At 36.0% G+C, this 15,287-nt stretch overlaps 1 protein-coding gene across 5 annotated transcripts in view; it reads left to right on the forward strand.

Annotated features, from left to right (window-relative positions):
- The window catches only part of BRAF (B-Raf proto-oncogene, serine/threonine kinase), a 163,648-nt gene that overhangs the window by 83,620 nt on the left and 64,741 nt on the right, over positions 1 to 15,287 (forward strand). For all 5 annotated transcript variants that reach the window (XM_033432330.2, XM_033432332.2, XM_049715082.1 and 2 more), the window contains exons 4-7: positions 3,111 to 3,214; positions 4,057 to 4,159; positions 13,444 to 13,592; positions 14,475 to 14,594. In XM_033432330.2, the coding sequence (XP_033288221.1) occupies positions 3,111 to 3,214; positions 4,057 to 4,159; positions 13,444 to 13,592; positions 14,475 to 14,594 (476 nt within the window). The remainder of the gene's footprint in view (positions 1 to 3,110; positions 3,215 to 4,056; positions 4,160 to 13,443; positions 13,593 to 14,474; positions 14,595 to 15,287) is intronic.

Raw genomic sequence — 15,287 nt, forward strand, 5'->3', positions numbered from 1 at the left:
TATTTTTTTCCCAGTTTGCATTTGTCTTTTGACTTTGCTTATATAGTCATCCCTCAGTATCTACAGGGGATTGGTTCCAGGACCCCCTAAGGATACCAAAATCCTTAGATGCTCAAGTGCCTTATATAAAATGGCATAGTATTTGCATATAACCTATGCACATACTCCTGTATACTTTAAATCATCTCTAGGTTACTTATAGTAGGAAAATTTAAGTTTTGCTTTTTTGGAACTTTCTGGAATTTTTTTCTGAATATTTTTGATCCTCAGTTGGTTGAATCCACGGATGTGGCACCCACGATATGGAGGGCTGACTGTAGTATGTTGTGTGTGTTTTGCCATCTAAAAAGTTCTTAGTTATGTGTAGGTGAATTTAACATTTTTCTTTTATGGCTTCCAGACTTTGCATCATAGATTTATAAGGCTTCTTCACTTGAGGTTATAAAGGAGCTTGCCGTGTGTTTCTTTCAGTTCTTTTATGGTTTGTCCCCTCCTTCCTTCAACATTTAAATATTTGATCCTTTTGGAATTTACCCTAGTGTACAGTATGTAGTATGGGTGAACCTTTTTTTCCTAGATTGGTTCCAGTAGTTCCAACATCAGTTATTTAAAAGTTCATCTTTATCCTGTTTCAGATGCTGCCTTTATTTTATTTTGATTTTCTTTATGTGTTGGAGTCTGCTTTGGTCTTTCTGTTTTATTCTGTTGGTGTGTCAGTCTGTTGAACAGGTATCATGAAGGAACAGAAATCAGCCTACAGAAGTGAATGAAGGACTGATAGGTGACTTTCCCTTGGTGATAAGAGTGGAAAACCAAATTTTTGCCTACTGATGAAACATATATACACCTTGGAATCAACCTGTTCAGAGAAGCATAAGGGAGCATAGCTATATTAGAAGATGGCATTACAGGAGTGCATGAGGGGAATTACCAAAGGAACTGAAAGGTTGATAGCCCCAACCCATTGATGACCTCGTATGCCATATTAAGGAATTTGAATTTTGTTCTATAAATAACTGGAAAATTTTGAGAAGACTAATGAAATGTAAGGTTATACCTTAGAATGGGATTCTAAATCTGAGTTCAGTGGACTCCTCAGCAGTCCATAATGGGCTTGAAATTTTATGTTCCAGAGAGAGTATCTAAGGCTTTCATCAGGTTCTCAGAAGTATTTGACACGCACACATGTTAAGAATACCTTCTTTAGAAAGATTTCACTGATAACATGGGGATAGGATAGATTGGATGGGGTTTAAAACTAAAGATAGGGTTGTCAATCAAGAAGTTTTTGGTTTAGAGTAGGCAGAATATGAGTTGCAGAGGGAAAAAGCAAGCTTTCCCTTCTGTTCATTATTTCTGGAAGGTATGGCCAGTTCTCACGATTTGCAATAGTTATGTTCTATACATTCCCTGCAAACACTGAATTAGTGAATACTGAACCATTGCTCCTAGGAGAAATGCAGGATTACTGTTATAAATGAGCCAAAGATGGCCTCTGTATATTGGCCCCTAGAATGGACTGGGGTCCATTAGCTTAAAAGTCACCTGGCACTTGTCTACAGTATGAGAGCTAGAAAAAGAAGGCAGTGTCACCTTGATTAACCTCAGCTGGGAAAGTATGCCTTGAGCAACTCAAATTTTTCAGTCCTCTGTGCATGTCTGCAAAAGCACTGCAAGTATTGATTTTGGGGTTACAAATAAATTTTAGCAAACAAACAAATTTGCAAATGCAGAGTCTATGAATAAAGAGGATCAACTGTACCAATCCAGTCTCTTGAATATTTCCAATGATGAACCTACTCCCTCATGGTAAACTTTTCCCTTGCTGGATAGTTTTAACGGTTATATTGAGCTAAAATCTGCCTCCTGTGTTTTCTAATCTTAGGTTCTAATTTGGCTTTCTCGATTGTTCCCCTTCAATATACTGTTTAGATTCAGCTGTCTTATATTCATTTTCACTCCATTTTTCCCCCTCTAGCATAAGTTTCCCAATTTCTTTGGAAACCTTTGGTTTGCTGAGTACTTTAGTGATTTAAAAGAATGAAACCTTTAATTTTGTTATTAACATTTCCTCTGTCTGCACTCCCCTCCCCCCATAAAGACTGACCAACCTGAACTCCCATTGTTTCACTTTAGTCTACACTGTGTTTGTCAGTCCTTTTTCAGTTTTAAATTATTCGGATTAATATCTGGGGAGATGGGTCGCTGGCAGAAAAGGCCAGGATAGAGATAACTTCAAATATACAGAAAGATTCTTATCTCTATTTTCAGTGCCTCTTTTCTCCCCGCTCCTAATGTCATCTCTACTTCACCTTAGGTTAGCTTCATTCTGTAGCCAGGTTTTCTGAGTGTACTAGGGAAGATGGCCATTAGGGACTCCAGATTTCTGTCCTTTTGGAACACTTTAACTACAGTAGAAACAGAAACTTCTCTCAACCAGTGTCCATCTGTCAGTTAAGGGAAGAACTCTGGTGCTGTTTGGGTCATATATCTAGCCCTGGATTAGGGATATGGGAAACTGATTAGCCGGCTTATGTCATGTGTAGCCAGAAAAGTAGTGACCCTTGTGATTGATGGCCTCTCCAGAACCATGTGGTTTTTAGGGAGGGGTGGATTCCCAGAGGAAATAGGAGTGCCAAACAACTAAACAGCAGATATCAACTATACACATTAAGACAGGTATTTTCTTCTGCTATGTTTAGGATCAGTAAGACATCTCTTAGGGACCATCATTATGATTGAAGGATTAAGAGTTTTCAGCTTTGAACAATGTTGGATCAAAATTGATTTTGCTTTAAATGTTGACATCTATTATTTCTCAGCAGTGAGCACATAAGGATCTGTAGTATTTTCTGTTCTTTTATATGTTTAAGATATTTTGTAATTTTAATAAAAAACTAAAAATTAATTTTGCTTTGATTTAAGTTGGTGAGTAATAATAGATACTTGAGTCATAATTTCCCATTAAGTTAGTGAAATAATTTTCTGACACAGTAATCCATATGACATTTTAAAGGTGTTATAAAGGTAAATTATTGGTTTTTTTCAATGATGTGGAAAATATATAATTTATTTCCTTTACCTCATATCATATGTTTATGATACCATAGGTACCTGCAAGGTGTGGAGTTACAGTCCGGGACAGCCTAAAGAAAGCACTGATGATGAGAGGTCTAATCCCAGAGTGCTGTGCTGTTTACAGAATTCAGGATGGGTATGGTTTGTATGTGATGTGAAACTTTGTTTAAAAAAGGAAAAAAAAACCTCAGACATGAAATTTTGGGCTTTTCTATAAGATCTTTACCCAGACCTAGGGTATTGAAAATCAGCTTCAGGAAAAAAATATTAATACTAAGTTAATTAGCCTAAAGAAATCTTGTAGGCCCTTTGAGGAGTTAACATTAGATAATTTCTTGTGATGATAGTGTTTGTTTCTCTGATCAAATGACTTTGTTTAGAGTTTGAGATTCTTAAAATTTTTGAACTATTTTTTTATGTGTCTTATTTGAATAATGGACTCTTTCCCAGTCCTTTATTTTTAATATAAACTCATAGTTTCACAAAAGACTTACCAAAATTAACATTTTATATTGAATTATTTTTCAGAAAGCATCTAAAATTTTGCCATGAGCCCCCCAACCCCAATTTTGAGTCCTGTTTTTTTAAAACAAAAAAAAAGTCTCCTTTTTGGGGCATATTGTCCCTTGAGTACTCTTTTTCTTTGAATGGGTACGTAAATCTGTACCTGTGATTTCTTTTTTTTTTTTGGACCCCAGGAACAATCCATTTTCTGCTGTTGTAGGTCTTTTCTGGAGCTGACTTGAAGAAAAGAGTACATCTCTTTACCCTGCTGTTTGTCCTAGAGTGATACATTTATTTGGGGTAAACTTAAAAATTAATTTATTGCCATTTAAATTTCTAACGATGGAAGACCAGGGAGCCAAAACTCCCTCACCATTACTAGCCCCTCAATAACCAATTTTCATATCTTCAGCATGAGGTTTATGAAGATCTTTAGGTATGATAACCAAGAAAGGATGTGTCTACACTTTTCAGAGAGAAGAAACCAATTGGCTGGGACACTGATATTTCCTGGCTTACTGGAGAGGAATTGCATGTAGAAGTGTTGGAGAATGTTCCACTTACAACACACAACTTTGTATGTACTTTTATATTTTTTTTAATGTCAAAAATCTTCAAGTTCTTGTGAATGAATTTTTATGTAGAGAATATGAAGTATGGATGAATAATTTTGACATTGATATTTTACTTAAGTTGAAAATCAGTTCTGTTATTTAAAAAAACAACACATATTTAAAGAGTTTTGTTTTAATCATTATACTTTATTTTTAATTTAAAAAGTAATAACATATATGTATGTATATAATTGACTAACTTTGTTATACACCTGAAACTAACACAACATTGTAAATCAACTATATTTCAATTAAAAAAATTCAAAAAAAAAGTAATAGATACTCATTATTGAAAGAAAACTCTTAAAAATTTGAGTGGTACGAAAGTATATCAAGTAAAAACGTGAAAGTACCCTACCAGAGGTAAACAGTTGTTAATTGATTATTGTGTATTCTTCCAAAGTCTTTCTATATATAAAACATGTGTCTGTGAACCCAAAGTTTTCTCCTTTCTTTTTTTTCTCCCTTCCCTTTCCTTCATTATTTTCCATTTTTTCCTTTTATTAAAACTAAAAAATGGAATCATGTTTTGTATGATATTCTTCTTTTTTTTTTTTTTTAAGTTAAACGAAGCATCATGGGCATCTTTCCATGTCAGTACACCTAGCTTTATAATGATTGCATAATAGTCCATAAGAATATAAATTCAGTATATTTAACCATCCCTCTTAACAGACATTTAAGTTTTTAAGAAATCTGTTACATATATGGTAAATAGACTCTTTCTGCATACATCTTGACACACTTGTGTAAATGTTTCTGAAAGATAGACTAATGGAAGTGGAATAGCTTTCCTTGAGGACTGAAGAAAGATAGATGTTAAAGCTCTCCTTCAATACTTCTCCCTTTATCTGGTTTTGCATTTGCCAGAACCTAGCCTAAGCTAAGTGTCACCAGCATGAGGCCTGGAACAGTGGAACCTCTCTACCTCAGAGATAAGGTAGAGGGTACAGTTCCAGAGCTTGAGAACCTGTCCTCTAAAAGAGTAGGCAGGAGCCAAGATTAGAGTGATCTATAAGGCAGGAATGCACTTCTTACTTTTCTATATATGGACTTTGGACCACAGTTTAGTTTTCTAGATGGATAGTTATTGCTACCCTTTTGGCATCAAGTGTTTCCCCTTGTGCCTTGTTGATTAGTACAGCTGGGCTCTTTCGATTTCCTGGGGGGTGTTAGTGTTTTGGAGGCTCCATTAGCGGTGAATAATGAGATCAGGTTTGTGCTTCAATAGATAAGGTATCTTTTGGACGAGTGTAAGATACACCTGATGCCAATCAGATTTACTATGTGGCAGATAGTTTTATAATGATGAGATAAGGAGTTCACTACTATTGACTTTTTTTTTTAAACCTGGAGAATTTTGAGAGGATAAATCTTAAGATTTTTTATTTAAGTTTTTAGGAATTAAAAATAAGTACTCTTATTCTTCTTAATTAGAAATTGGATATGAGGAGGTAAAAGAAGATCTAAGTTACTAACCTTAAGCAGTGCAGGAAGGTCCTTGCCACAAGAGGGTAATGAAAGCAAACTGCAGGTTAGTTGCAGAGTATGGAAATCTTCACAACACAGTTGGAGAGCTGCCAGTTACTATTTGTTGAGATCTTTTCATTTGCCAGTATTTTGTCTGATCTGAGGATATAACAATTAATAAGAAAACAGTATCCCTGCCTTAGAGTAGAGAGAGACAGATCATTTAATTAAAAATTTTCATAAGCACTCTTAATTACTGTGTATGTTTAAAGTGCTATAGATACACAGAGTAGAGATTCCTAACCTGGCCTTTGAGGAGTCAGGAAGTGTTCCCAAAGGAAGAAATATGAAAGCTGTGGCCTGATGGATGAGGGAAGAGTACTCTGGACAGGGACTTCCCAGGTGGCGCAGTGGTTAAGAATTTGCCTGCCAATACAGGGGACACGGGTTTGAGCCCTGGTCCGGGAAGATCCCACATGCTGCGGAGCAGCTAAGCCCGTGCACAACTACTGAGCCTGTGCTCTTGAGCCCGCACTCTGCAGCAAGAGAAGCCTGCGCACTGCAACGAAGAGTAACCCCCGCTCGCCACAACTAGAGAAAGCTCATGTGCAGCAACGAAGACCCAAAACAGCCATAAATAAATAAATAAATATTTTAAAAAACCACAAGAGTACTCTAGACAGAGGGAACAGCAAGAAAGCATGTTACCTTTTCAGTTTTGAAAGAAGTTCAGAATGGATGATGCAAAGTTGGAGAGGGGGCTGTTAGAGTGTAGCGTGTATATGGGTGGAGTAAGCTTATGAGAGTCCTTGTAAGCTATGTTAAAGATTCAGACTTTTCCCTAAAATCATTGGAAATTTAATGATTTTAATAGGCAGGGCAGCAGTGTGATTAGATTTGTGTTTTGGAATGATTGCTCTTAGTGTCATAGAGAGGCAAGACTAAGCCTGTGTTCTGCTTAGAAAGGGAAAGAAATCCTCTCTCTGCTTCTCTGGGCTGGTTTTTGTTGACTACTGGAGGAAGGCTGATTATGCCTCCTGGTTTCATAGTCTGTTATAAAAGCGATTCCTTCAGTATATACGTGCATCCCAGGAATCCTTGGGAACTGGCAGGGGGCAGGGAAGGTAGAGAAACAAGATTAAAAACAGATGCTATGTGTCCAGACCTTCCCATTTTCTATAGGCACTAAAGTTAATATCTTCCCTCAGCCCCACACCTTACAAATTAATGCGTGCAAATTACCTGTTCTATGGCCCCCACGAGTTTACCATCCATGTCTTGAATTCCAAAATATGCATAATTTGTGGCCCAAAAGAAAAGATATACCTTCCTGTACCCACCTTTATTGACAAAGGTATATTCACAGATAGAGGTATATGTCAGTTACTCAATTTATGCTCAAATGCATACCCACATTTTCTCCTGCTCAGGTGTTTTTCTCTCCTTTCTGCTTTCCTCCCTCCTGCCCTCCTTCCTTTTCTCTCTTTTTTCCCCCTTCCTTTACATACAGAAACAACCAGTTACACATAGTTTTCACATATAAGTCAGTGACAGGAAGAAAGACTGCAACTGAGTAGATTAAAGAAGGAAGAGAAATTAGGGCTTCATGAAAGTCTGCAGATTATTAGGCGATTGAGAGTATGAGTAGTTAGCAAAAAGGATAAAGTGACTATAAAATGCTGATTCCTGTGAATACATTTTGTATTTTTCTGTGCTCTAATTTCCAGAGATTATGCTAGCAATATAAAAAGATGCTTGCTTTAGTAAATAGTAGACACATAAATATTAAAGATTTTCTAATTGCTTTTATATCCAGAGACAAATGGAAAAGGAACAAAGCTAAAAACAGTCAGTTGCTTTTTTATATCCCCTAGAAAGTGATACATAGACAAAAAGGTGAAGAAAACAAGAGCTACTCTTAAAACTATCTAAATGTTCTCAAAAAGCCAGAATGAATGATGTGCCAAGATATCATTTTCTTGATGAAGTATTATTTTTAATAACATTTTATCATGTTAAATATGTGTTTATTGAAAAGAGTTTGATAGTGGGTGTTGAAATCAATTTAATGGATCATGAAAAGCATTTACATGCAGTAGAATGGATTAGAAAATTCTGATATGCATTATGTATAGTTAGGGTAATATTATTATATGAATACAGGTGTGTTCTGGATCATGATGTGTTTTTCTTACTATTGTAATGTGTGATTAATGCTGTCTGAAAAACTGAGATGAATTGAGAATATACAGCAAAGAACAAAAGACAAAATAGAGTCACCCATGCTCTCGTCACTCTCAAATAGCCATTGTTAACATTTTGTTATTTGTTTATCCTTTTTATGTTTTCTGCTTCTTATATATACAAACCAAACAGTTTTAAACAATTTCTGGTTTTGTTCGTTATCAAGATAGAGCTTCTCTGGCACAGTTCTGTTTATGTGACCCATGTTTGGCTTCTGACATGGAGTTCTTACACATTGCCTTTTAAGTTTCACACAGAGGAATGTTCACAGATACATTTAGGTCTTCTAATCCTCTAACAAACTGATAGTTTGTTAAAAGTAGTTCTTACCTTCTTTTAGGTGATTTTCCTTTTCCTTGTCCTAAGTTAGCAAGTTCAGGTAGGGTTGATCTGATTTTCATATAATTATAAACTAGTTTTTTCGTTTATAAATTCTTTTTTACATTTTAATCAAAGTATATTACATTTTAATCAAATGTATATAGTTTTTAAGATAGTGCAGACGGGTTTACAAAAAAAATCACCTGTTGCCCTATCCCTTGTTAGCCTCTAATGCCACTCTCCAGAGGAAATCATTCTTTTTTTTTTTTTTATTAGGTCCCACTTGTTTATTTTTATTTCCATTACTCTAGGAGGTGGATCAAAAAAGATATTGCTGTGATTTATGTCAAAGAGTGTTCTTCCTGTTTTTCCTCTACGAGTTTTATAGTGTCCAGTCTTACATTTAGGTCTCTAATCCATTTTGAGTTTATTTTTGTGTATGATGTTAGGGAGTGTTCTGACTTCATTCTTTTACATGTAGCTGTTCAGTTTTCCCAGCACCACTTACTGAAGAGACTGTCTTTTCTCCATTGTATATCCTTGCCTCCTTTGTCATAGATTAGTTGACCGTAGGTGCGTGGGTTTATCTCTGGGCTTTCTATCCTATTCCACTGATCTATATTTCTGTTTTTGTGCCAGTACCGTGTTGTCTTGATTACTGTAGCTTTGTAGTATAGTCTGAAGTCAGGGAGTCTCATTCCTCCAGCTCCATTTTTTCCCTCAAAACCGCTTTGGCTATTCAGGGTCTTTTGTGTCTCCATACAAATTTTAATATTTTTTGTTCTAGTTCTGTAAAAAATGCCATTGGTAATTTGATAGGGATTACATTGAATCTGTAGATTGCTTTGGGTAGTATAGTCATTTTCACAATATTGATTCTTCCAGTCCAAGAACATGGTGTATCTCTCCATCTGTTGGTATCATCTTTAATTTCTTTCATGAGTGTCTTATAGTTTTCTGCATACAGGTCTTTTGTCTCCCTGGGTAGGGTTATTCTTAGGTATTTTACTCTTTTTGTTGCAATGGTAAATGGAAGAGTTTCCTTAATTTCTCTTTCAGATTTTTCATCATTAGTGTACAGGAATGCAAGAGATTTCTGTACATTAATTTTGTATCCTGCAACTTTACCAAATTCATTGAATAGCTGTATTAGTTTTCTGATGGCATCTTTAGGATTCTCTATGTATAGTATCATGTCATCTGCAAACAGTGACAGTTTTACTTCTTCTTTTCCAATTTGTATTCCTTTTATTTCTTTTTCTTCTCTGATTGCCATGGCTAGGACTTCCAAAACTATGCTGAATAATAGTGGTGAGAGTGGACATCCTTGTCTTGTTCCTGATCTTAGTGGAAATGCTTTCAGTTTTTCACCATTGAGAATGATGTTTGCTGTGGGTTTGTGGTATATGGCCTTTATTACGTTGAGGTAGGTTCCCTCTATGCCCACTTTCTGGAGAGTTTTTATCATAAACGGGTGTTGAATTTTGTCAAAAGCTTTTTCTGCATCTAATGAGATGATCATATGGTTTTTATTCTTCAATTTGTTAATATGGTGCATCACATTGATTGATTTGCATATATTGAAGAATCCTTGCATCCCTGGGATAAATCCCACTTGATCATGGTATATGATCCTTTTAATGTGTTGTTGGGTTCTGTTTGCTAGTATTTTGTTGAGGATTTTTGCATCTATATTCATCAGTGATATTGGTCTGTAATTTTCTGTTTTTGTAGTATCTTTGTCTGGTTTTGGTATCAGGGTGATAGTGGCCTCATAGAATGAGTTTGGGAGTATTCCTTTGCAGTTTTTTGGAAGAGTTTGAGAAGGATGGGTGTTAGCTCTTCTCTAAATGTTTGATAGAATTCACCTGTGAAGCCATCTGGTCCTGGGCTTCTGTTTGTTGGAAGATTTTTAATCACAGTTTCAATTTCATTACTTGTGATTGGTCTGTTCATATTTTCTATTTCTTCCTGGTTCAGTCTTGGAAGGTTGGAAGGTTGGAAGGTTATACCTTTCTAAGAATTTGTCCATTTCTTCCAGGTCGTCCATTTTAATGGCATAGCGTTGCTTGTAGTAGTCTCTTAGGATGCTTGGTATTTCTGCGGTGTCTGCTGTAACTTCTTTTTCATTTCTAATTTTATTGATTTGAGTCCTCTCCCTCTTTTTCTTGAAGAGTCTGGCTAATGGTTTATCAGTTTTGTTTATCTTCTCAAAGAACCAGCTTTTAGTTTTATTGATCTTTGCTATTGTTTTCTTTGTTTCTTTCCTTCTGCTAACTTTGGGTTTTGTTTGTTCTTCTTTCTCTAGTTCCTTTAGGTGTAAGGTTAGATTGTTTATTTGAGATTTTTCTTGTTTCTTGAGGTAGACTTGTATAACTGTAAACTTCCCTCTTAGAACTGCTTTTGCTGCATCCCATAGGTTTTGGATTGTCGTGTTTTCATTGTCATTTGTCTCTAGGTATTTTTGGATTTCCTCTTGGATTTCTTCAGTGATCTCTTGGTTATTTAGTAACGTATAGTTTAGCCTCCATGTGTTTGTGTTTTTTACTTTTTTTTCCCTGTAATTCATTTCTAATCTCATAGTGTTATGGTCAGAAAAGGTGCTTGATATGATTTCAATTTTCTTAAATTTACTGAGGCTTGATTTGTGACCCAAGATGTGGTCTACCCTTTAGAATGTTCTTTGCTCACTTGAGAAGAAAGTGTAATCTGCTGTTTTTCGATGGAATGTCCTATAAATATTAATTAAATCCATCTGGTCTGTTGTGTCATTTAAAGCTTCTGTTCCCTTATTAGTTGTCATTTTGGATGATCTGTCCATTGGTGTAAGTGAGGTGTTAAAGTCCCCCACTATTATTGTGTTACTGTCGATTTCCTCTTTTATAGCTGTTAGCAGTTGCCTTATGTATTGAGGTGCCCTTATGTTGGGTGCATATATATTTATAATTGTTATATCTTCTTCTTGCATTGATCCATTGATCATTATTTAGTGTCCTTCCTTGTCTATTGTAACATTCTTTATTTTAAAGTCTATTTTATCTGATATGATTATTGCTACTCCAGCTTTCTTTTGATTTCCATTTGCATGGCATATCTTTTTCCATCCCCTCACTTTCAGTCTGAATGTGTTCCTAGTTCTGAAGTGGGTCTCCTGTAGACAGCACATATATGGGTCTTGTTTTTGTATCCATTCAGTAAGCCTGTGTCTTTTGGTTGGAGCATTTAATCCATTCATGTTTCAGGTCTTTATCGATATGTATGCTCCTATTACCATTTTCTTAATTGTTTTGGGTTTGTTTTTGTAGGTCCTTGTCTTCTCTTGTGTTTCCCACTTAGAGCAGTTCCTTTAGCATTTGTTGTAGAACTGGTTTGGTGGTGCTGAATTCTCTTAGCTTTTGCTTGTCTGTAAAGCTTTTGATTTCTCCATCGAATCTGAATGAGATTCTTGCCATGTACAGTAATCTTGGTTGTAGATTCTTCCCTTTCATCATTTTAAGTATATCATGCCGCTCCCTTCTGACTTGTAGAGTTGCTGCTGAGAAATCAGCTGTTAACCTTGTGGGAGTTCCCTTGTATGTTATTTGTCTTTTTTCCCTTGCTGCTTTCAATAATTTTTCTTTGTCTTTAATTTTTGCCAATTTGATTACTATGTGTCTTGGCGTGTTTCTCCTTGGGTTTATCCTGTATGGGACTTGCTGTGCTTCATGGACTTGGGTGGCTATTTCCTTTCCCATGTTAGGGAAGTTTTCGACTATAATCTCTTCAAATATTTTCTCTGGTCCTTTCTCTCTCTCTTCTCCTTCTGGGACCTCTATAATGTGAATGTTGTTGCGTTTAATGTTGTCCCGGAGGTCTCTTAGGCTGTCTTCATTTCTTTTCATTCTTTTTTCTTTATTCTGTTCTGCAGCAGTGAATTCCACCATTCTGTTTTCCAGGTTACTTATACGTTCTTCTGCCTCAGTTATTCTGCTATTGATTCCTGCTAGTGTATTTTCCATTTCAGTTATTGTATTGTTCGTCTCTGTTTGTTTGTTCTTTAATTCTTCTACGTCTTTGTTAAACATTTTTTACATCTTCTCAATCTTTACCTCCATTCTTTTTCTGAGGTCCTGGGTCATCTTCACTATCATTCTGAATTCTTTTTCTGGAAGGTTGCGTATGTCCACTTCATTTAGTTGTTTTTCTGGGGTCTTATCTTGTTCCTTCATCTGGTGCATAGCCCTCTGCCTTTTCATCTTGTCTGTCTTTCTGTGAATGTGGTTTTTGTTCCACAGGCTGCAGGATTGTAGTTCTTCTTACTTCTGCTGTCTGCCCTCTAGTGGATGAGGCTATCTGAGAGGAAATCATTCTTAACTTTCAATGGTTTCTGTTTCAAGCTCTTCTCGTGATTATTTTCATATTACTAAATAATAACTTTAAGCTACAATTTCTTATTTTATCAGTTTTAGACATTTACTTATGGCTAATTCCATAGGGAATTAGATTATTTGTAACATTACAACCTTCCTCCTCTTTTCGCTCCTCCTCTGAAGCATTTTTGTTTTTTGTGGGTTTTTTGATTCCTCTGTTCCATACCTTTGTAACTTTAAGTATGCCATTGTTTCTTGTTCTGTCAACACCAGTAAGCATCTGTTAACTCCTTTCTTTGTAGAGTTATTTAAGTGTACCCTTATTCTGTCTTTCACCTCTGTTTCTTCCTGCTCCTGTCATCTCTGCTTTTACTTTTATGTAGTAAAGCTTAATATTAGTTAGTCTTTTATTTATTTTCCATCTTCTTGACTTACGAGTTTAATTGGTTAGTGGGTGGGAGAAAAATACATGTAGTCCATCTGTTATCTTGAATCCACTGGTTTTCATTTTAGTATCTTAGTGTTTAAGTCAGTTCTCATGATGTAAGCATATTAAAGATTTGTTATTTTAATCAAGAGTAAATAAGTTGGGCTTCCCTGGTGGCGCAGTGGTTGAGAGTCTGCCTGCCGATGCAGGGGACACGGGTTCGTGGCCCGGTCCGGGAAGATCCTACATGCCGCGGGGTGGCTGGGCCCGTGAGCCATGGCCGCTGAGCCTGCGCGTCCGGAGCCTGTGCTCCGCAGCGGGAGAGGCCACAGCAGTGAGAGGCCCGCGTACCGCAAAAAAAAAAAGAGTAAATAAGTTGATTTCTAAAAAGATTCTTACTAGTTTTTGAAATCCTCTACGATGTTTTACTTTGCAGGTACGGAAAACTTTTTTCACCTTAGCATTTTGTGACTTCTGTCGAAAGCTGCTTTTCCAGGGGTTCCGCTGTCAAACATGTGGTTATAAATTTCACCAGCGTTGTAGTACAGAGGTTCCACTGATGTGTGTTAATTATGACCAACTTGAGTAAGTAATCAAAAAATTTTTCTTTTCTGTCTTCCACTTTACATTTAACTTTTCTTAATGTGAAACTAGTATGTCTTAGAGTCTGTGAAAGTTTTCTGTACAGAATAGTTGTTACAGGGAACTTTTTGAAGTGTGCCTAGAGAGTAATATGTAGTATAGCCAATACTTCTCTCTCAAATTATAATTCTGGTTTGCTGTACATTTCATTTATGTTTTATATTCTCTTTTAATTAATAAAGATCCCTTGCCCATTATATTTTTAGACTGCAGATTGGGGAATCTGGTTCTGTCAGCAATTTTGTAAATTAAGTGCTCTCTCTCTCTCAAAGTTAGTGTGCCTGTCTGTCTGTCTCTCTCTCTCTCTCTGTCTCTCTCCCTCCCCCCTTCTCTTCCTCCCTCTCTTCCCCCTAGTCCCTCTCTTCCCCCTACTCCCTCTCTCAATAGACTGAGTCTATTTTAATCTTTTTTTGTGTTGTTACTGCTGCTAGTAAAATCTTATTACTTTTTTTGATTACTTGAGTAGAGGGAATTCAACTCTGTACTTTAAAGTATATCATAATGATATAACCTAATTTTTAGCAGTAGATACATTTTCTAATTCCTTAACCATAAAGCATGATTTTTCTCCTCTACTATGTAGAAATTTGCTGTATAGAGCAATTAGTTTTAGATTCTGAGCTTGCCTTTGAAAAGTACAATATAATTTTTTTACAGTAAGCCTTTAGACAAAAATACAACTAATTGAATTTAACAGTCCTTCCTGAAAATGGAATTTGATCTCAGACATTTTTGTTAATTCTTTAAGGTATTCTGGTATATGAAGCTTCTGGGTTTTGCACAAGTTAGGTTTGTTTTTGTTTTGTTTTTCTTTTTGCCTCACAGTTTGCTGTTTGTCTCCAAGTTCTTTGAACACCACCCAATACCACAGGAGGAGGCCTCCTTAGCAGAGACTACCCTTACGTCTGGATCATCCCCTTCTGCACCCCCCTCCGATTCTATTGGGTATGATTTGATTCCTGCTGTTCAGTGACATGCTGTTTGAGCTGATTTCTTTGGAACTTTTGGCTAATTATAAACCTTTCCAACATTTGGATTGTTAAATTAAGGGTTTTTTTTTTTCAGGTAATTTATCACACCAGTCAGCTAATTTACATACATTTGGTACAGATACACAGGGTTAAAGCTGATGTAGACTGTTTTAGGACCATCCTTGAAAAAAATCAACAGATAATTTAGAGTCCCTGCCTTGTGCTCATTGCTTTATTTTTAATATCAGATATAGAAGTATATGATTTCCATTTAGAAAAGTAACATTAATATATGAGATAATGGCCGACGATTTTAAAATAGTATATAATTATAATCTACAATTTATGATATATTATTTTAAACTGTGTGATAAATATCCTCATGTTTACAGGAGAAGAGAGAATAGTGAGAGAGGGTAGTCAACATTTAATCAAGAAAGTGGGATTTGAACTGGACTGTAAAGAATTCTAGAATCTGAATGAGCATAGGAGCATGGTGATGGTGGGGGCACAGGGGCAAGGGGAGAAGGGAGGTACAAGCAGCATATCTTCATCTTCTAGTATACCCATTTTCTTCAGATTTGCTAATAAAATACATTAGATTTAATCCAGGTTTTTGTTTTTCTTACTTAAAGACCAGTGTCCTTTGCATACATATTTCTGACTT

The sequence above is a fragment of the Orcinus orca genome, chromosome 9 (genome assembly GCF_937001465.1).
Source record: "Orcinus orca chromosome 9, mOrcOrc1.1, whole genome shotgun sequence".
Lineage (NCBI taxonomy): Eukaryota > Metazoa > Chordata > Mammalia > Artiodactyla > Delphinidae > Orcinus > Orcinus orca.